Source organism: Eretmochelys imbricata, chromosome 7 (genome assembly GCF_965152235.1).
Source record: "Eretmochelys imbricata isolate rEreImb1 chromosome 7, rEreImb1.hap1, whole genome shotgun sequence".
NCBI classification, from domain to species: Eukaryota; Metazoa; Chordata; order Testudines; family Cheloniidae; genus Eretmochelys; species Eretmochelys imbricata.
The window spans coordinates 56,030,591-56,051,957 of record NC_135578.1 but is presented as its reverse complement, the minus strand read 5'-3'; the positions used below and the strand labels follow the sequence as shown (position 1 = coordinate 56,051,957).

General features: G+C 54.8%; 2 protein-coding genes across 9 annotated transcripts in view; both read left to right on the top strand.

Moving 5' to 3' along the window:
* Positions 1-10,487, top strand: part of GBF1 (golgi brefeldin A resistant guanine nucleotide exchange factor 1) — a 180,201-nt gene extending 169,714 nt beyond the window's left edge. For 6 of the 8 annotated variants that reach the window (XM_077820923.1, XM_077820924.1, XM_077820921.1 and 3 more), the window contains 9 exons: positions 353-599; positions 1,152-1,351; positions 5,133-5,283; positions 6,044-6,174; positions 6,625-6,726; positions 7,392-7,505; positions 7,734-7,911; positions 8,140-8,256; positions 8,878-10,487. In XM_077820923.1, the coding sequence (XP_077677049.1) occupies positions 353-599; positions 1,152-1,351; positions 5,133-5,283; positions 6,044-6,174; positions 6,625-6,726; positions 7,392-7,505; positions 7,734-7,911; positions 8,140-8,256; positions 8,878-9,161 (1,524 nt within the window). In that variant the 3' untranslated portion in view covers positions 9,162-10,487. The remainder of the gene's footprint in view (positions 1-352; positions 600-1,151; positions 1,352-5,132; positions 5,284-6,043; positions 6,175-6,624; positions 6,727-7,391; positions 7,506-7,733; positions 7,912-8,139; positions 8,257-8,877) is intronic. The other 2 variants (XM_077820927.1, XM_077820922.1) reach the window with 1 other exon arrangement.
* Positions 10,488-15,207: 4,720 nt separating this feature from the next.
* Positions 15,208-21,367, top strand: part of LOC144268294 (transmembrane protein 150A-like) — a 30,513-nt gene continuing 24,353 nt past the window's right edge. The window contains exons 1-2 of the mRNA XM_077822996.1: positions 15,208-15,272; positions 21,247-21,294. Of these exons, the coding sequence (XP_077679122.1) occupies positions 15,208-15,272; positions 21,247-21,294 (113 nt within the window). The remainder of the gene's footprint in view (positions 15,273-21,246; positions 21,295-21,367) is intronic.

The following is a 21,367-nucleotide window of genomic DNA, read 5'->3' as shown; positions in this document are numbered from 1 at the left end:
GAGCTCCCTGCCCTGCAGATCCCATCCTCCTCAATGTGCATCTGGCTTGCCCTTGCCCTGTAGTGAGTGGGTGCCATTCTCTGACAGCTCTGGGTGCAGTGTGGGGTGGGGTCCGAAGGGAGTGGGACTGATGAACAGAGCAAGGGGGGTGAGGGGATGAGAAGCACAGGTGGAGAAGAGGTGTACGGGAGCAGACAAGTGTAGAAAGGAGGAGAGATGGGTCCAGCCAGCAGCAGTACCTCCTGTTGGTGATAGAGAAAACACCTGCCCTGGGGATGGGCTGACACGTCTGTGCTGTTCTGTGCACGCGGGGCTGCATCCTCTCACACTGTGCTATTGCTCTGGATTGCAGGTTGGCAAGGACGACATTGACAGCCCCAAACCCACGGCTGGGCTCAGCAGGCAGGGTCCATCTCCTCTCGTGAACCAGTATAGCCTGACTGTGGGTCTGGACCTGGGCCCACACGACACCAAATCTCTCATGAAGTGCGTGGAGTCCCTGTCCTTCATTGTGCGAGATGCTGCTCATGTCACTCCAGAGAACTTCGAACTCTGCGTCAAAACCATCCGCATCTTTGTAGAGGCGAGTTTGAATGGAGGTAAGGTGGGGCTTGGTTAGGGTGCGTCAGGCAACAGCACACAGAGGAGCAAGGGACAAGCAGAGTGCACCCCCGAAGGAGGAGAGCCAATTGGCTGTGGGATTTTCTTGGCGGGGCGGGGGCAGGGGGAGGCCTTGTCACTTTGGTCTTTTAAAGCTTGACTGGCTGCAGCAGGCAGATCACCTAGTGGGGATTGGTCTGGCCATGGGTGCTGGAGTAGTGAGCTAGTGCTGACCTCATTCCATAGCCCCTTCCTGTCCCTCATACTTGCCAGTGAGGGGGACTGTGTGACTGCGAGGTGGAGAAAGAGGAGCACCATCAGCCGGAGAAATGGCATCCGGGTGGTGCTGGTGCTCCGGGGCTTGGTCCCAACAGGCTCTGAGGATCCACAGACCTCTGGGGACACTTGGCACCTCATGAGGTTGGGCCCTTTACTTCAGAAGGTTGTTAATATGTAGATTGAGAAGGGCTTGCGGGCCAGTCTGCATTGGGATCCCAGTGTGTGTGATGGAGTATGTCCATGGGTATGTTATGGCTCCTGGTGCTCCCTAGGGTACAAGTCCCAGGAGAAGCGAGTGAAGAGCCATAAGTATGATGGTAAATCCAACCGATTCAAGAAGAAGCCAAAAGAGAACTCGCTGAGGCGCTCACGGGCCTCAAGCCAGCACCAGAGCCACTCCCACAGCGACGAGGAGGATGACGAGAGTGTCCCGGCCAGCTACCACACTGTGTCTTTACAGGTTAGTCAGGACGTAAGTATAGCCAGGATTTCCTCCTCTCCTTTCCCATCTGGGGGCCCCGCTGCCCACCCTTGGTGGGAACTTCCCCAAGAGGGGTGGGGCTCATCTCTATCACTGCTCAGTTAGGGGTCAGGCATGTGTCTGGTCCTAGTGTTAAGGGGAGTGTGGGAGGTGTCTGTGCGATGAGGGAAGACACAGGCAGATGTGGGGGGTGAGGTTTAATAAAGAGGGGTGAAGGCTGTGTCTGGAGCTGTGGGGGTCACTGAGGAGGGTGACTGGGATGGGGGGGATTTTGTGATGAGATAGTGAGGGGCATGAGAAGGATTAGATGGTGTCTGTGATAGAGGAACGAAGGATGTGTGAGCCCTGGGGTGTGTCCGAGGTGGAGTTAGGGCACTTCTATGGAGGGAAATGAAGGATGTATTTGGAATTTAGGGGTCTTTGAAGGGCGGGGGAATCGCCTCTGTCTGGAAACAGTTCTCAATCTGGACCTTGATTACGGGCCATGTGCAGCGCCATGCTGGGTGTTGTCCTGTGGGAAGAGTCATGCTGTAGATCTAGAGTTCAGTAACTGAATCATTAGTCCCTGAGCAATAGCCTTGTTACAGGCTTTACGCTGAGAAGATCAGACTGTACCTGGTCAGCACGACTGCAGTTGTCTCCCTCTCTCCAGAGGCAAAGCTCCGTCCCCACACACCTAGAAAGGACTCCATTCTTTCCCATGTGACCCACTAGTCCTTCCCCTGATCCTCCCTCCTCCCAGAGGATTACTTCTTCCTCCTGTCCCTTAAAGACAGGTTCATCTCTGCCAGTGTGTCTGTCCCCGGCTCTCGCATGACCCAGACATGCTCTGTGTATGGTGGGAGGCGTAGAGGGAGGTGACCCCCCCCCCAACCCCTTGTCCCCGGACTGTGCACTGGTGTGGGCGAAGCTGGGTGAGGAGTGGAAGTCTTTAGCCCTGGTTTAGGGGAAGGCAGGGCATGGCATTGCTTTGGGCACTAGAGTCCTGCAAGTTGCCAATTAGGGAGCGGGAGGTCAGGTCCTGCCCCACCCTTAGTTCCCTACAGGAGGTGGGCTCCCATACGGACCTCTCAACTTCACAGAATTAGTGTGGAATGTCAGTTCTGCAGGAGAGAGATGCTTCTTGCAGCTTGTGCCCTTGGGGCAGGGAGTCAGTGTTTTGTTTACAAACAGAGGCAGGGTGATTAAGATAAGAAAGGGTTCTGTGATTAAATTAAGGATCTGGAAGTCCAGTTAGATGAACCTGTAAAACAGGAATCCCTCTGGGGGTAATGGGGTGTTGAAGAGAGAAAGCAGGGGACTTAGAAGAAATACAGCCAAGCCCTCTGAGCCAAGTTTACATTCAGGAAAGATCAGAGGGGTAGCTGTGTTAGTCTGTATCCACAAAAACAAGGAGAAGTCTGGTGGCAACTTAAAGAATAACAGATTTATTTGAGCATAAGCTTTTGTGGGTAAAAAAAGAAGTGGGTTTTTTATCCACGAAAGCTTATGCCCAAATAAATCTGTTAGTCTTTAAGGTGCCACCAGACTCCTCCTCCTTTTTATTCAGAAAAAAGGGAGATGTGAGGGGGGTAGGTGAAAAGGAACCAAAACCCAGGGAAGGGATAGCAGATATAGAGAAAAAAGAAAAGGAGTACTTGTGGCACCTTAGAGACTAACCAATTTATTTGAGCATGAGCTTTCGTGAGCCACAGCTCACTTCATCAGATGCATACGTGAGCTGTGGCTCACGAAAGCTCATGCTCAAATAAATTGGTTAGTCTCTAAGGTGCCACAAGTACTCCTTTTCTTTTTGCGAATACAGACTAACACGGCTGTTACTCTGAAACCAGATATAGAGAAGTTCCCACTCTATCTGTACTTATGTGGCCCCATCATCACAGTATGACTGCCTCACATCACAACCCCACGGTGAGGTAGAGCAGTGCTGTTATCCCCATTGTACAGATGGGGCACTGAGGGACACGCTAGGGTGACCAGATGTCCCGATTTTTATAGGACTGTCCCAATATTTGGGGCTTTGTCTTGTATAGGTGCCTATTACCCTCCACCCCTTGTCCCAATTTTTCACACTTGCTGTCTAGTCACCCTAGGACACAGACAAAAGGCGAGATTTTCAAAGCCACCTCGTGGGAAAATAGTCCCTGAGCCAATACATATATGATGTGTAACTCTGGATAAAATGGCTCAGATAGTTAAGTATGACGTGTATAGTTATTAACCACACACGTAATCATATGTTCACTGTGATGTTAATATCTCTGAGTGTAGGCACTGATGGCAATAGTTTTACTTGATTAATGTCTAGGAGATTTGACCCTCCAACTTTCTTTCAAGAGGAAGAGCTGCCAAGAGCCCTGGTGCTGTTTATTTTCCTTTCCTGCCTGCAGTGACCCTGAGATACCGCAGAAGTCTCCATTTTTTTCTCAACTTTAAAATGTAGAATTTTCTTGGTGTTTGGTTTTAAATATTCTCCTGTGAAAATTGCAACTCAAGCACTGTAGTGTTGTGTTTTAAGATCCTTCTGGAAAGTAGCCTCTAAACAGAAGGCAGTGTTGCCAGCTCTCATGATTTTGTCATTAATCTGTCATGAGTCTCATGATGATTATTATTTTCCTTAAAGCCCCAGCTCCTGGAGTCAAGTGGCTATGTGATAATGTCATCCTTCATTCTTAAAGAGAAATGAAATTTCTAGCCCTTGTGGCTGTGGAGAAAACTTCAAAATGTGACCCCAATGCATTGTAAAGGCTCAAAAAGCAGAATGTAAATAAAAAGAATGCCAAATGTATCATTTTTACATACTCTTATTATTTTTAAAGCCAATCTCATGATTTTTGGTGAATCTGATTCATGATGTTTGAACATTTTGGGGTTGGCAATACTATGAAAGTGACTTGATAGTGTCAGGTTTCAGAGTAACAGCCGTGTTAGTCTGTATTCGCAAAAAGAAAAGGAGTTTGTAGCTCACGAAAGCTCATGCTCAAATAAATTGGTTAGTCTCTAAGGTGCCACAAGTACTCCTTTTCTTTTTGATAGTGTCAGTTTCACTCCTGTTTAAAGTCAGTTTCTAGTCTGTTGTTTGTAGTGGGGTAACAGCCCTAGAGCCCCAGGCAGGTGCAGTATAAACTCATGGGGCCTTGCCCTAGTAGGATGTTTCCAAAAGTTAAATGATCTATTCCAAGCTTCATGAACTGCAAAAAAGTGATAGAAAGTAATCTAGATTTTTCTACAATTGTTTCAATTGTTGTATTCAAAGAATCAGTAACAAAGTAAGTATACACATTAAAATTTTAAACCAAACCAGTGTCCCTTAAGTGAATTGACACAAGATGTCGGAACATGCTAGTATTAGAGGATCTAATATTTATTTAATTTTCTTTCTTTATATAGGAATTAGAAATTGTTATCTGACAGGAGCACTGTATCTAAGATCGGGGGTAGCCATGTTAGTCTGTATCCACAAAAACAGCAAGGAGTCCCGTGGCACTGTAAAGACTAACAGATTTATTTGGGCATAAGCTTTCGTGGGTAAAAAACAATGCATCTGAAGAAGTGGGCTTTTACCCACAAAAGCTTATGCCCAAATAAATCTGTTAGTCTTTAAGGTGCCACCAGACTCCTTGTTGTTTTTGTATCTAAGATGTTATCTGGGGAAAAAACCCTGAGTTTTCAGGTGCCCAAGTAGCCTCTGGAATCTGGTTAAAGTTGCCCTCCCTCCCAGTATGAAATGGCATCCCTGGTGCGTTGCTTACTTGGATGCTTTTAATTGCAGTTGCTGGATCTCATGCACACCCTCCACACACGAGCTGCCACCATCTACAGCTCTTGGGCAGAGGAGCAGCACCACCTGGAGGCCGCAGGGAAGAAAATAGAAGCAGACTCTCAAACACTGTGGTCCAACTGCTGGTGCCCGTTGCTGCAGGGTAAAGCCCCCCCTCCCCTCCCGCCACTGCTTTCCTATGCTGATGGGGCGGAGATTTCCAGTGTCTGGGTGGGGGCTGGTACACAGCGCCGAGCCCTGCAGATGGGGGAAGGAGGAGAGTTCAGCTAGGGGCTCCTCCTGTTCTCTCCAGCTGGAAAAGGACACTGGACAGCAGTTGTATGACAAGTGATGTCTGAGCCCAGCTTGAGAAGAAATCAGTGTGTTTGCTTCTGTTCCTTGGCTGTTTTGACATGGCTGTTGCTACCAATACCCTTCCACTGGCTAACATCCTGTTTCACCCAGGCCAGGGGCCTGGCAACTGAGATGAGCTTGCATGGCAGCATGGTAAAGGGCCGCAGTGACTAAGTGACCAGCAGCACTGCTGTTCTGAACGGTCAGGGCTGAGCGTCGTCCAGCACCATGGGGCTGGAGGGAGATGTGACTTAGTGCTCAGAGCAGGGCTGTGAGCCGAGTCCGACATGGCATCTCTGCCACTGGCTCACTTTGGACTTGTCGTTTACCACTCTAGGCCTCAGGTTTCCCATCTGTGACCTCGGTGCAGTATAGCCTCTCTCCTGGGGGTGAAGGAGGGTCAGCATATGCCCTTCCCTAGCACTTCTCACCCAAGGCTCCAGATTGCATGGCAGTGTTGCTCTGCATTAGAATGAGCTTTTACACTCACCCACAGGGTGGCGGCGGGGGCCGTGACACTGCCCTATGTTTGATGCGGAAATGAGAGTCTGGCTCTCACCCATGTGCAGGTATTGCCTGGCTGTGCTGTGATGCCCGGCGTCAGGTGCGGATGCAGGCACTCACCTACCTGCAGCGGGCTCTCCTCGTGCATGACCTGCAGGCGCTGGATGCTTTGGAGTGGGAGTCCTGCTTCAATAAGGTAACCTTCCAGCTGAGCTGTGCACTGGAGCAGGGGAGCGCTGCCTCTGGGAACTGTAGCTGGAGTTGGCTGGCTTCCCATTGGCTTTAGCAGCACTGTATGGGGGAGTCAAGGAGCAAGCAGTCCAGGGGCTGAGGGCACTGGCTTCCCATGCCCTGTGGCTAGCATGGGAGTGCAGCTGTTCCAGGCAGCTGCCCACTCACAGTGAGGGATTGGGCTTTCCCCACTACCAGTCCCTCTGAAAACCCCTTTGCCCAGACTCCCAGCTGAACCTCTTTGAGGTGTGAAAGCAGCCCTTTCCTTCTCATTTCCTGAGCTGCCTCTGCGCTTGCTGGCCTGGGAGTGAGTCCCCAGAATGCCATGAGCCAGCCACTCCAGCCAGGTTAGTAACCACCTTTGCTGCAGTGACTATTCCTGACCTACGACATGTTCATGTCATTGATTCACTAGGTGCTGTTCCCTCTGCTGACCAAACTGCTGGAGAACGTGAGCCCAGCTGACGTTGGTGGGATGGAGGAGACCAGAATGAGAGCCTCAACGCTGCTCTCCAAGGCAAGGATGCTCCACAGCACCCGAGAGTGCCTTGTTCCGCTTGTGCGTGCGGAGCTCTGTGGGCAGTCTGCTTGGCAACTCTCTGCTTGGGGTCTAGCTAAAAAGTTGTGCTTGGATTTTGACCAACTCTGCTGCTCTGGGGGGTGGGCTTGAAGGTTGACTGCCAGTGTGTGGTCTGGCCTGGCATTAGCCCTGAGCAATGGGCACCTCCTCCAGCCGCACATGCTGTGTGTTATCTGCTTTCCAAGGGGGTGTCCTGCTGCCAGACTGCAGCATGTTCCCCTCATCCCAACAGTTGGCAGAGGATGGAGACAGACACCATCACACTGCACTCCTCCTCCAGAGCGATCAGTGATAACGCCTTGATCAGCATTTGGCCCATGGCCCAGGGGAAGTGGATGCCAAAGGCATGGAAGTCGGGGGGTCGGAGCTGAGCAGCAGCATGTGCTGGAGATCTAAAGGAGGGGAGATCAGGTCCTGGGCACTGCCTCTGGAGCCCTCAGAGCCCTGTACCTGGAATCCTGCCTATCCCTCTCCTGAACCTGCCAGAAAAAACGAGGGCTCCAGGAGGGAGGGTTTGGCCCCAGAGCCGAGGGTCGCAGCCCTGTGGCTTGGTGCTGCCTCTTAACTCGTGTCCCTTACTGTGGTGGTGTCTGCTACTCTAGGTGTTCCTGCAGCATCTGTCCCCACTGCTCTCCTTGACAACATTTGCTGCTCTGTGGCTGACGATCCTGGACTTCATGGACAAGTACATGCATGCAGGCTCCAGTGACTTACTGGTATGGCACTGAGTGGGTGCTACAATGCTTCGCTGATTCTCTGGGCCTCATGGTTCCTTCTCTTCCCACTCTTACACCCAGCTCGCTCCCCTACCCTGCTCTGAAACCCTCCTGGTCCCATGTCCCCCTGTGGTCTCGTAGTCCAAGACCCTCCGTCAGCTGTTCTGTGCCTCCATTGCTCTGTCCCTGAGTTGCCCCAGCTCTGTTCTAAGGAGTGTCTCGTTGCAGCCAGAGGCCATCCCAGAATCTCTGAAGAACATGCTGCTTGTGATGGACACGGCTGGAATATTCCACAGTGCGGATTCACGCACAGGGTACTCGGACCTCTGGGAGATCACCTGGGAGCGGATAGATTGCTTCCTGCCCAGACTGCGCGATGAGCTCTTCAAACAGACAGTCATCCAGGGTATGCAGGGCTGGGGAATTGCCACCACGGCCCTGCCCTTGTAGGCCAGACCTTTGCTTCCCAGTGGGTGGGGGGAGCCTTGCTCCAGTTCCAGGATGTTGGTGAGCTCATAGGCCTGGGGTGGTGGGGCTTGTGAGTAGGGCACTGTGGTGAGAGGCTGGATGGTGGGGTCGGGGGGAGTATGGCTCTAGGGGGGCTGCAGGCTCACTGCTTATTTTATGTATCTAGAACCTGTCCCCAGCGTGCCAACAGAGCCACATCCTCAGAAACCAGTGGCACCTGCCCTGCCTGCTTCTGCTGCCCACCCATTGCCCTCAGAGAAGCCCTCTGAGCTGGGTGCCAGTGGTGAGTCTCCTGTGGGCTCAAGCACTCGTCCCTCCCCAGCAGCATTATTCAGCTGGGCTTGGGTTCAGTGGAGCCACTTTCAACCTCAATCAGATGGGTCTGCAGGGGCTGGGTCTCCTGAGCAGGCTCTGAGCTATGGAGTGGGCTTCAGTTTTCAAGTGGACAAGCCTAGGCCTCCATCCCTCTGTGGTTGGGGGAGTGCTCGCGATCTGCCCTGGCTTGTGTCTTTGCTCAGGGTGCCTGGCTGGGAGTTGGGAGGCTGGCCCTGGGGGAAGGCCCCGTGATCCCCACTCAGCTCAGGGGGAGGCTGGCCTCGGGCAGGCCCCACAATTCCTGCTTGGCTCAGGGGAAGGTGACCTGGGGGAGGCCCCGCAATCTCGGCTCAGGTGGAGGTTGGCCTGTGGGCAGCCCCGCAATCCCCCTCGGGGGAGGGTGGTGTGAGGAAGGCCCTGTGATTCCCGTTGGGCTTGGCGCAGAGGCTGGCCTAGGGGAAGGCCCCGCGATCCCCGCTTGGCTTAGGGGGAGGCCAGCCCGGGGGCAGGCCCCGCAATCCCTGCTCACCTCGGGGTTACACAGGAGAGGGTTTAACACACAGGATTGTTCTCTCCATTCCTCCCGCAGACTCTGAGAGAGCCCCAGGCCCTGGCCCAGCCATCAGAGGTGCCTCTGGCTCCCCTCTCTCTGTGATGGCATCAGTGAAGATGAGCCCTGTCACAGATGTACCTCCTCATATGGCACAGTCACCACTGATCCTGCAGCCTCTCGCCTCCCCCCTGCAGGTCGGGGTGCCGCCTATGACTCTGCCAATCATTCTCAACCCTGCCCTGATTGAGGCCACTTCCCCTGTTCCCCTCCTGGCCACTGCACGGCCCACCGATCCCATGACAACCTCTGAAGTCAACTAGAGAGAGGGGGCTTCAGGACGGCTTGCTGAGGAAGTGCTGCAGGTGGAGGATACCAGCCAGATCCTCCCTGGTAGTTGCCACGTTTGCTGTGGAGGATGGTAGCTTGAGCAGAAGGGCAGCAGGGTGCTTGGCAGGGCAGCTGCTAAAATCCCCCTGGAGCATGTTGGCCTTTGCTCCCTTCTCATGGCTACTGCTCAGGAGTCACTGGCTCCCTTCCTTGGAGGGGGAGCTCAGTGCCACTAATCACCACTGACCGCCTCCTTGCCTTTGCAATCTCAGGGGCCAGGCCACCACCTTTACCCAGCAGCCTGTGAGCAAGCCACTGCTGTTAGCAGGTGAAGAGGGAAGCTCTGTGCTGTGGGAGCAGAGAGGCCTGGGTTCCTGGGACCTCTCTAATGATTCAGGCCAGCTGGTTCATCCACTGTCCTTGGCACTAGTTCTTGGTGCAGGCCCTGGGCATCCACACGTGGCAGGTGTTTGGCTTTCATTCCTCTCCCCAGAAACATACATCCCCCCTCAGCGTGGCTCTGAGCTTGCTGGCCATGGTGTGCAGGCTGTGCTCTCCTGGCTCCGGACTGCAGCATATCACCATGCTCCCCCCAGCCCAATGGCTAAAGGGCGCAGGTGGGCACCCCTGGCAAGACCAGCTCTACCCCCTCCCTCTGGGTCTGAGTGACACGCTGAGGCCTTTCTGGGAGGAGGGAGAGAATCCAACCAGTGTTAGCTGTTGGGCAGACTTAGGTGGAAGCCAGCAGCTGAAAGCAGCCCCAGCAATGCCTCTCCCACAGCAGCTCTTGGGAGCAACTCCCCATGAAATGAACAACAGCATCCTCCTGCCTAGACACTACACTGGCCCCTTCCTGTTTCCAGGTGCAGGTGCTCTCTTCTCCAGCCATCGGGCCTGAATGCTCCTTAGCTTGAGAGAGGAGCTGGCTGCTTGTCAAGTCCCACCATGGGAGTTGGGGTGCTCAGCTTCCCTCCTTCCCTGCCTCCAAAGCTCCAGCAGCTCAGCAAAGCCCTGGCAGTGTTGCACTTTGCTTTTCCCCTGTGCTGTGGATGCCAATGCCTTCTCTGCCATCCCTTCCGGAAGCGGAGCCAGCCAGCTGGCATGTACCATATCTCAGTTCTTCCTGTTTTCTGAAATAGTTTTATAAATTCTCTGGGCTGATTGCAGAAATCCCATTGGAAACGGGGAGTGACTCAGAGCTGGCATGTTCTGTACTCAGAGGAAACCCAGAGCCACAGAGGATAGACAATGTACATAAGGAATAAATGGCTGGGAATCCAATGGACTTTTTACAGTGTAATAAATGTCCTGTAAATGAACACTCTAGCTTGGTGGCTCCTTCCTTTTCTCTCGAGTCAGTGGCATTGATATCTGGGCTTTGAGAAGAGCAAGGGTGTCGCCCCCTGTGCTAGGCTTGCCGGGCCCAGCATGTAGCAGGATATGTCCCCGTGCAGTGAGACACCCCCAATGAGAAGGGAGCCTTTCAAAGAATGCTGCCAAGTTGGCTTGCAGCAGAGAGGCCGCAGGGCAGAATGGCAGCAAAGAGTTAAGAAGAAATGGCTCGGAACTGAGCAGGGTGGGGCTGTCAGAGCTCTTGTGGACACGGAAATGCTTTAGTTCTGCCATAAAGCTCCTCCTGGCCTCTTGCTAGTGTGCAGCTTCTTCACAGTCCGTACTGAGGTGGTGAACTGGTGCCAGTGATGCCAGCCCTGCGATGTCTCCACACAAAGCCTGGCTGCTCTGACTGCAGCCATCCCCTTCCCCAGCCCAGCACTGCTCAGAGGGAGGTCCTGGCTTCATGTCCCCCTGCTTGGAGTCTGCTGGGGCATAAGAGAGTGTGGCTTCCTGCAGGGTCCTAGAGTTTCCATGTCTCCAGAAGGACATACATGTTTCCCTGTAGTTTCTGCCCCTCTATGGATCTTCTCCTAAGTGCTGCAGTGTGCTGAGAGCTGTGCAGGACACAGCCCCAGTTCCTACCCCAAGGCTCTTGGAACCTAGAAGATGGACATAGGTTAGGTCAGAGCACCTGCCGAAGAGAGTGCTTGAAACAGTGTGCTGGGTTGACTTTAATTGGAGGGCGAAGGCCTAAATGCCTAGTCATGGGAGACATTGCCTTGGTAGCCCTTGTGAGCCTTCTGGAATGGTACCCAGAAGGGAGCCTTGTGCACTGGGATTGGAAGGGCCAATTACCAAATGCTGCTGCTTTTATGGCTGGCCTAAAAATCCATCCTTCCCTTTCCCATCCTTCCTACTACAACCCTGGGCCATTCCTTGGTCACCTTCGCTGTTGCCACCTCGTCCTCTCCCCTCCAGTGCTGCCACAATCATCTTTCTTTCCCATCACTGACTTGTCAGACCCTTATTTGCATCCCTCCACGACGTCCCAACACCTTCCATATCAAGTTCCAGCTTCTGGTCTCCTGCCTGCCCCTCTGTTCTCATGTCCTTTCCCCAAACTCCTCTTTATAACCTTCTGTCCAATGTAGATGGCTTGCAAGTTTACTATCTTACAGCATCTTGGCCTCACTCTTTCTACCTTGTGTCCCTGCTGTGTTCGTTTCACGATGTGAATGTTAGCCAGACAGTGGCATCGCTACATTTTCCCAGCTACTTCATAACTATTTTGTTATGCCTGGCTGTGCTAAGTGTCTCTGAAGAGAAAGCAAGCAGCACTGCTGGGGCAGCCTGTCTCTGCTGGGAATAACAGTGAAGGCAGGGAACTGTTCAACCTGGAGATCCCCCGGTCAGAAGGGTGAGGGATGTCTCTCCATGCAAGAGAGGTGACAGCCAGGGGAGCCAAGCATCGGTGCCCTTGCTGGACCAGAGAGGGGAAATACAGGTGCAGTTGCCCTGAACTGTGACAGCACATACATACTGTAGTGACATACAGACTAGTGCTATCTACTGCCTTTGAGGAGAGGGTGAGTACAGCAATAGGAGCAAATTGTCAGCCTATATTTTCAGCTAGGATTGGGCTTTTATTTTTCTTCTTTGCATATGCTTGACAAAGTGCTGCTAAAAAGGACACTAAAAATCACACTTGGAATTTTTTTTACCTACTGTTGTTCCATGTAACAATTAAGATGCGTGTAATGGAAGCAACATGAAAAAAAAAAGTTTGTTTTATCTGTAGATTGAGAGCACATCAGGTAGTCCGTGTTACTGCTTCACCTGTCTGCATGGGCCTTTTGAACTGCAACAGGAGCAATGAACCCCTCTTCAAAAGCTAAAATATGGTTGTCAAAGCACACACCTGCCCTGTGAACTCGGGCAATTGTAGAACCTGAACCTGGTTGGTCGCTTTTAAATGAAATCCACCTAAAAAGAAATGGAAGTATCCCTTTAACTCCAGTGGTGTTTGGTCACTGAATTTAGCCAATCCAATAGAAGGAGAAAAATTAATACCAAAATGCTAGATGTTACAGAACCAGAGGTGAGCGCTCCTGGATCCATGAGTGGGGCCAAATTTTCAGATGTGGTTGGTAGCTCCCACTGGTAAGCCCCCTGGAACATCTGGCCCCAATCTCTTTCAGTCTGCCTGTGCATGCAAACGAAAGCTTTAGCAATCCCAAAGCAGCCTTGTTCAGTTTACACTGTTCTTCCCATTGTTTGTAAACAACGTAATCCCTAACAAAGGATGCTGCGTCCATCAGCAGCTGCGTCATTAGCCCTGGAGCCCTAACACACTGGCGTGTATTGTTCTTGCTAGAGGCGATAACAATGCGCTATTTGTCTGTGCAGTAGTGCCTGCTGCCAGCAGAGGGGGCTTCCGAGCTATGGTCCATTGTTGGAGACAAACTGCGGCCGGAGCTTTAGCCCAGGGCTCACATAGTATCTCACCCACCTTATCTTTCACCTACTGTCTTCTATTGGACCAGCTTCTGTTGGAGAGGGAGAAACTTTCAAGCCACACACCTCCTCTCTCTCTTATCCTGGGGGGAACCGACCTAGGTGCCCCTCCCCTGCATGTAGTATGGGAAAGATGTTTTAAGAGTACAGCACACTTAGTGCAAAACTCCTTGCGGTTAGTGGTTGACTGCAGAAGATGTTTGGAAAGCCTGGGATCGCAGCTGTGATAGCTAAGGCTGAATTTGCTGTTTGGAACCATACAACCCACAAACTTCAATTAAAGGGCCCGTGGTTACGTTCAGCTGCAGAAGACCTAGAGAGACTACAACTCCCAGCATGCAATACTGCTACACACAGCTGTATCCAGAGGTGCGGACTGATCGAAATGGATCAATGCAGGCTGAGACTTGCAATGGAAGTGAAGGTGCAGCTGGGAAACCCTGCTAGCTGTTCCCTCCCCATCTGGCTTGCAGAGGAGTCAGCAGGGCTGAATTTAACTCCCCAGCAGGAAAGCTCACAGGCTTCTGCGTGCAGCTTTAGCCAGTAGAAGCTGCCACCCAGGTTTCCACAAACAAACCCTTCCAGGCCTTGCTGCTATTCACGGTGGCGGTGTTACAAGTAGCTGCCTTTCTCCCCCGCCCTGTCTCCTTAGGGCTTGAGAGCTGCTTTGTCTGAAGATAACTGGTGGCAGTCTGGTCACCGCTTGGGGGAGGGGGGAACCTTTAGGGCTATCCTTGAGGTGAAAGGAACTGGCAGGATCCACCCCACTGTGTGGCCTATTCCCATCCTACCTGCACAGCCCTAGAGAGGGTTATCGCTGTCTTTGTGGGGGAGCGTGGTTAAAAACCTACATAGCCACAGCTCCTGCTGGCTGTGGGGCTCATAGAATATCAGCATTGGAAGGGACCTCAGGAGGTCATCTAGTTCAACCCCCTGAACAGGGCAGGACTCATCCTGATTTAGGCCCCAGATCCCTAAATAGCCCCCTCAAGGATTGAGCTCACAACCCTGGGTTTAGCAGGCCAATGCTCAAACCACTGAGCTATCCCTCTCCCCATGTAGATACCTCCCCTAAGGCCATTTCTGGCTGCTGCTCAAATGGCCGGCTTTGAGCTCCCCAGCTGCCTTCTCCCTGCACTGTTCTCAGTCACTCAGGGGGGTGGGGGTGCAGTTACCCAGGGCCTTGATTTGGGGAGGCCTTGACTGGCTGCCCTAAGCATGGCAGTGAGGGGGGCTGCAGTCAGGCAGGGGTGGTGCTGGTCTTTCAATGCATGTTCAGCTCTCACCTGCTCCGGCTGGGTGAGTTAAACTTCCCATCTCTACCCAACCGTCCCCTGGACATACAGGTGCCTGCTCTACCCGACCAGGGCCGGGCACTGGAAGAAACGCTGGCTAAGGGCCGCTGTTCCGACTCAAGCCAGAGACTGGGCAAGAGCAGAGCCCAGCTGCTGAGTGGGAGATAGACAAAGGGTCCTGCCCACACTTACTGCTGCTGGAGTCAGGGTTGGGGGCTCCCTGGTGCTCCTGGTTTGCCCAGACTTGGGCCCACTCTAGCAGGTGGCTTATTGTGAGCGCTGGGCGGGGACCCCAGCCCTGCCTCCAGTGCACTGGGGAGGGGAGCAGGGGGTGCAGGACAGCGCTGGGGGGAGTTGGTTACATGCCACATTCCTTCCGGGGGCAGAAGCCAGAGCAGCCGCAGGTCCCTCTCTAGGGCAGAGCCTTTGCAGGGCACATGCTAGGCACCCCCCGGCCCAGGGCCACCAAGGGGCCCCCGCCCGGAGAGGGCTGCGGGGAGGGCCCCGGGTTCCTGGCAAGGTGGAGCCGCCCTGCCTGGGGGGACCCGGCCTGTCCCGCAGGAGAAGCGCCCCGGGCTCCCCGGCCGGCGCCGCGCACACGTGCCTGCTGGGCTAGGGGCGGGGCCGCCCCGAGCCGGGGTCGCTCCTCCCGCCGGCCCAGAGCTGGCTGGGGAAGCGGAGTCCGGCTCCAGCGGGCTCTAGCGCTGCCGTTGATCGCGCCTCGCTCCCGGCCGGGTCCCTGCGGCCTCGGGCACACGGGCAGCCCCGTCCCGCTCCTGCGCCGCGCCGCCGATGGGGAGGCTGATTCTGGGCGAGCTTCGGACGAGCAGCCCCCGGGGAGCCCCGCCTGGACCCCGGCCCGCGCCGCGGCCGCTGCTGGCTGCTCGGGGCCAGAATGCCCGCCTGGGGGATCCTGCCCGTCACCCTGCCCGCCGTCACCATCACCGGCATGTGGATCGTGTGAGTACCGGGCAGGGGGGCGCTAGGGAGCGCGGACACCCGGAGCCCAGCTCGGGGCGGCGACCCCCTATCGCAGCCCCCATGGGGGCCCTGGGCTCCGGGCAGCGATTCCCTCCATGGGGGCCCTGGGCTATGGGTAGCTATTCTCCCCCATCACTGCCCCCTGTGGGGGCTCTGGGCAGAAATTCTCCCCTCTCCCCTTATCACTGCCCCCTAGTGAGCCCTGTCCAGCGATTGCCCCCTATCACTACCCCCATGGGACCCTAGGCTCTGGGCAGCGATTCCTCCCCGTCACTGCCTGGTGATCCCCCCCCATTGCTCCCTCTCCGCCCCCCGTTACTGCCCCCTAGTGGGCCCTGGGCAACAATCCTTCCATCACTGCCCCCTATGGGTGCTCAGCGCCAGCTGAGGTCTCAGGAAAAGCAACAGGTGGGACACCATCCTGCAAATTGGGCTGGGCTAGGGGAGCCCCGAGGTAGGTGGGCTGGAGGGAAAGAGGTGGGTGGATAGGAAGGGCTGATGAAGAGACGGACGGAGGGTTTATGCTCCTTTCAGTGTCTTAGCTGGACCGCACAGCTCAAGGCTCTGGGTCACCTTACCTGGGCATGGGGTGGGCTAGGTGAGATGTCAGTGTCTCAGGGGCTGGCCAGCCCCGTAGCAAGCCTAGCAGCAGTTGCTGAAGGTTCGATATACCCACATCTGGTGCCTGCTGTGGGTTGTGCTGGTAGGAATTACAGATGGAGAATACCTCTTTAAACCAGCCCTCTCTCCTTCCCCAGGCAGGACCAGTCCCTCCTGTGAACTTCCCGGGATTCTTGCCAAAGCAAATTTGAAAGGTCCCAGGCGATGGGGCTTTTGCCTCTTCCCATGGGAGGATTCCCGAAGGATAACGTGTCTCACTGACAGGAATTTTTCTCTAAGCATAGCCAAGCCTTCCCCTTTCCTAGTTTAATTGAGCCGAGCTCCCTTTACACCCCATTTGCTGCCCTGAGTAATTCCATTTCCTCTCCCCTGCTTACTCCCCTCCTGTACTTTCAGACTCCAATCGCCCTCCCTAGTGACTCTGCCAAGCCGGACTTGTTTAATCCCTTCTCCTGAATCCATTGCTCCAGCTCATTTTTACTGCTCTTCTCTGAACTCCCCGCAAATGGGTCAGTGCCTTCCCGGTGCCCAAAACTGAAAGGTGTGTTCTGGGCGTGGTCATGCTGAAGCCAGAAGCTGACTGTCGCCTGCTTGGTTACCAGCCCAGGATGCTTTGATCTCTCTTGCTGCCCAGCTCATCTAACCTGCTGTCCTGTGTCACTCTTCAGCTTCTCCCCAACTCTCCTGCTTCCCCCTCCCACCCCTGATGTGAAGTTGAATCACAGTTTGTTTGCTCACCTTTCTAATCTCCAAGTCTCTTTGTCTTTGGTGGGGCTCCTGATTTCCTGTCATCCCCAACCATTAGTAGTTGAATCAAACAGGCCACTTCCCGGTTGCCTTTGATCATTACCCATTGTTGGAGCCTTTCAGCCCCCGGGACCCTGCCGGTATTGGAGCCACTCTGAATTAACTCTGTCTCAAATGCTCTGGGTTCCTGGGAGTCCGGGCAGCTTTGTGGATCAATGCAAAGTTGAAGAAAAAGCAGCAAACTCCAAAGTGAAGATAATGAACCTCCTACCCCCATCTGGAAACTGAAGTGCGGTTTCAGGTGTGTGGTGTGGTGTCTTCCTTTGTTGCAGCTGGACAGGAGACAGGGTTACTGGGCTAGATGAACTGTTGGTCCCATCTGGTTGGGCGATGCCTAGGTTCCTACGTTACTGTGCTTTAAGTGACTTGCCATGGATAAAGCTGCTTCCTGCATGCGTTACTGAATTCAGGCATCTGGCTGGCTGAGACAACCAACAGGCAGCGTCTCAGAGTTCTCTGACTCGTGCAACACTGCTATGCTAGAATTGTATTAATAATCCTAGTCCAATCCAGGAGTGCAAGATCCAAAACTGGACCCTGCGGGGCCTTTTCAGCCACGCCAATTGCCTGACTGCATTACTTTGTATTGAAGACAGGAGAGAGATGTGCAATATTCTCAGCTCCTTACACATCCTCCTCCTGACTTGCATCCACAGCCATGGACCTTTGCATGCCTCCACCCTCAACTTCTCCTGTAGGGAACTGGTGCAGAAAGGTCAGTGCAAAGAGATCTATGGGCTGCTCGCTTTCTAGCCCTATGAAACAGCATGGAGCTGGTCAGTAACAACGCTAGTGCATCAGTCACCCTGCCTAAGTGACATTTGTAAATAAACTAGGCCTCCAACGAATGTTGCCTGGTGAAGAGTCTTCAGTGCCATTCACCTGCCCATATGTATAAGAGGGGACAGCATAGTTCCTTCAGCCCACAGCACTGCCCGTCTGGCTGCTGCTGAAACTGATATGAAAAGGGAGGCTGCGGCTCTTGCTCTTGGCAGTGGGTGTAAACCTTGAGCCTTCATGGCCCAGGGCTGCTCCGACAGGACAAACAGTCTGAGCAGCCCTGTTCCTCGTGTGGCTCCAGTCTCAGGGCTGCTGATTACTCCAGCTAGCCCTGCAGAGCCAGCGCCGGTGAGAGCGTGAGACTGGAGGTACGTCCGACTCCTGCATCACTGGCAGAAGCTTGTCCCGGCGATGCTGGGAACGCAGCCTGGGGGCTGGTGGTGGTTTGCAGAGCCCAGGGGGAGCTTTCAGCACTGGGATGTCATGGCCCTGTGAACTGGGTTTAGGTGGCCTGGAGCCGCTGAGAGTATGTCTGAACTGCAGCAAGTGTGGACGTACCTCAGCTGGCTAGGATCTAGCTAGATCTACTCGCTGGAGTAACAGTGGCTGTGTCTGCCCCTCGTGGCTTGGGAGTAATAACCAGCTTCACCGCTATCATTCCTGGAGCTAGCTTTGGTCTGGCTAGTTCAAAGCCAGCTCAGGTATGTCTGCCAATTGCAGTGCAGACGGACCCGTGGAGAGGACTTGCCAAAGGCACCTTGACAGCCCCTCTTCAGGGCAGAGCGTTACCTGGAGTCCTCTCTGGAGAGCTCCCTTGAGGCTCCATTTCTCCAGAACCCTCCCTCAGACATGCGTAGCCCCTGGCTGTGTCCTCAGGGCTGATTCTCATGGGCCAGATACCCCCAGAGGAGCTGTCTTGGCTAAAGCTTCCTCTGGCTGCTGTAGTAACCGCTGCACCTGGAGGGTTATAGAAGGGGAGCAGAAATGCATTGGGTGCTGCTCTCTCCAGATGGCTTCTGCACCGTGCAGTGACGGTGGCTTCCACACCTGATGGGGTCACTGTGCCTGTCGGAAGAAGCCCTTGAAATGCCAGTGCCACAGATGCCCCCTGGGATGGGAAAATCCAGCCAGGTCCTCTGCACCCCTGGCATTGTCATTTGTCACGCTGAGCTGGCTGCTCCGCTGACAGACCCCAGCCTGTGCACATCAGAGAGCCTGGCAGAGGGACAGGAAGATCCTGTGGGAGAGCAAGGCGGGGGGGTATAAAGAAACTGGAGGAGAAACGGTGGTTTGTGCGCTGGAGGGGCAGGGCCGGAAGGCCTGGGTATTCTGCCTGCTTAGTTGCGCTATCCCAGCTGGGCTCGTGGCAGGCGCATTGGGATGAGCTGCTGCTGAGCTGCCGATGCCTGTTCTGGGAGCAGGGGAGGGAGTTAGCAGGGTGCTAAGGGTTAACAGCAGCCCGTGGGAAGGGAGAGCAGGATCTGGGGCAAGGTTGGGACCCTGTAGCCCTATGGAATTGTGCCTCAAGTGAGGTACGCCAGGCAGCGGTGCCCTGCCTGTGGGTGCCCCAGCAGCGCTGCCCTTGGGCCTGGCTGTCTGTACAACGCCCCTAGTACTCCGGGCGTGTTACGTGGCCACCGTGGTAACTCGAGAGGTTCCTTACTAGTGCTTGTGCCTATTTTTAACGGCTGTTGGTCATCGTTAGCGTCAGCAGCTGCCCACAATTGGAGCCAGCTCAGGGCAGGATCCGCCCAATGCTCTGGGGCCGGCAGAGCATCAAGCTGCCCTTCTCGAAGCGGGAACTGGTGTAGAAGGGTCAGTGCAAAGAGATCGTGGAGAACCACCAGCCCGCCCCCCCCCCCGGGCCTTGGAGCATGCTAGACGCTAACCATTAGGCCTTGTGCCCTCCGGGAAGCGTTAACCATTCTGCGGCTGCATACTGAGTAGGAGACCTGAGCCCCTGTCCCCTGCTCTGGTCACTAGTGCGCTACCCCAGGGACAGAGTTCTGCGAAGGTGGACCCTGATCCTGCATCTTTGTGCCCCCGACATCAGCAGGCGTTGTGAACGCACAAGGACTGCGGGCCTGAGCCCTAGTGGCTCCAAGAGGCCGGTGTGTAGTAGCACAGCCCTGAGCAGCGTTGGGCCCAGTGCCTGCTTGTCTGACTCTGTTCAGTCTCTCCAGCATCCCGGCCTCTCTCTGGGAAAGGCACATGAGCCAAGCTGCCCACCTGTCCCTCCTGGGCGACCCTCTTAGATCCATCGCTGTAACTGGGCTCGCCTACCTCGGCAGCCACTAAGTTCTGAGTGATTGCCACTCCTGCCTTTAATGAGCCGTGTGGCTAATTTGTAATCCAAGCCCTGCTGCCCAGCGCTGTCTGGCAGCCAGCCCTGGATCCCAAGGGGCAGCCATCTGTAAATGCAGCTTGTGAATGAATCCTCTCTCTCTCTGTGTGTTTGTGAGCGTCACCGAGGTGCGGGCGGGTGTGGTTGGAGGATGGGACTGTGCATGTGAAAGGGACACACTGAGCCCTTTCCCTAGAGGAGCCTGGCTGGCTGAAACAGCCGGAGGTTCCTGCTTTGGGCATGCGGCTGGAGTGCTGGGGCCTGGAGGTTCCATGGCAGTGGGAGAGCGACGCTCGGCCCGGAGGAGGCAGTGGGCAGCATGGGGTCAGAGGGAGAATGTGCTTGCATGTGTTCCAGCTGCTGCCAGGAGATGCCCCTTGGTGCTTGGGAAACAGTCTAGACAGAGGTTGGGGAGCAACTGCTCAAAGGGGGCAGAGAACCCTGGGGGCTGCACGAGATGGAGAGTTTCGCTCCCCACTCCAGTCTGCAGGGAGTGGAGGGGATTTGCCCCTGGAAATGAAGGGGGCCAGGAGGATCTGAGGAAAGAGACGGAAATGCTGGGGAGAGCACAAGCCCTGGCGTGTGGGTGTGTTGGGGGGAAAAGCGTGGGGAGAATGCTGCTGGGGTACCAGAGATTCCTGGGGGCTGGGAGCAGGAGGGTCCCCCTGCTGCTTGAGGGATCTGGATGGCAGTGGGGATCCACGCCCCTCTGCTAGAACTCCCTTATTCGACACTACGGAGGCTAGACTAGACTCTGCTTTCCCTGGCTTTCCATGGGCCCCCCACAGCAGGGAAATCCAGCAGTGATGACTTGGCAGGCGGGGAATGGCGAGTGAGACCATGGAGTGACTCTCAGGATAGCTGTGCAGGCTTCTTGCTGCAGCTGGGGAGATGCTGTGACCAGATACCGATTCAGGTGCTCTGGCCAGGCATCCCCACCCTGGAGGGTACAGCTGAGGACAGGTTCTCCCTGGCCTGTTCCTCGGCTGCTCAGTGAATTTGAGCTGATGTCATCCAGCCTATTCATTACAGTGCTTCCTTCTCCTAACACCCTTCAGGCGACGCACTGACCTGCATGGAGGGTGATCCTCTTAATGTAGCACTCCCCCTCCCTCCTGAGGGGCCGAGGGGTAGTGGGAATCAGCCAGAGCTCTGCATGGATCAAGCTGTCTTCCCTGAGTCTTGATCAGTGGGCCGTGTAAACCTCGGCTGGGAGTGTAGTGTCGCTCTCCGAACTAGAGCACTCCAGTGCCGCTCAGTTGCTCTGGGAGACACTCCCTGTGGCTGCTGCCCTGAGTCTGTACATCTCCCTGAGGAAGTGCTGCTGGGGGAGTGTGTGGGTGGGGTGATCTAGTGGGGATTGAAGGTTGACTAACCCGGGCATTCTTCTCTCTCCTATAGGTATGCCATGGCACTCTCTAACAACCACATCTGCCCAGTCCACAACTGGTAAGGAGCCCTGGTGGGATGGGACCTTTGTTGGCTGGGAGGGGGTCCCCACCAACTGGCTGCAGACCCTGTC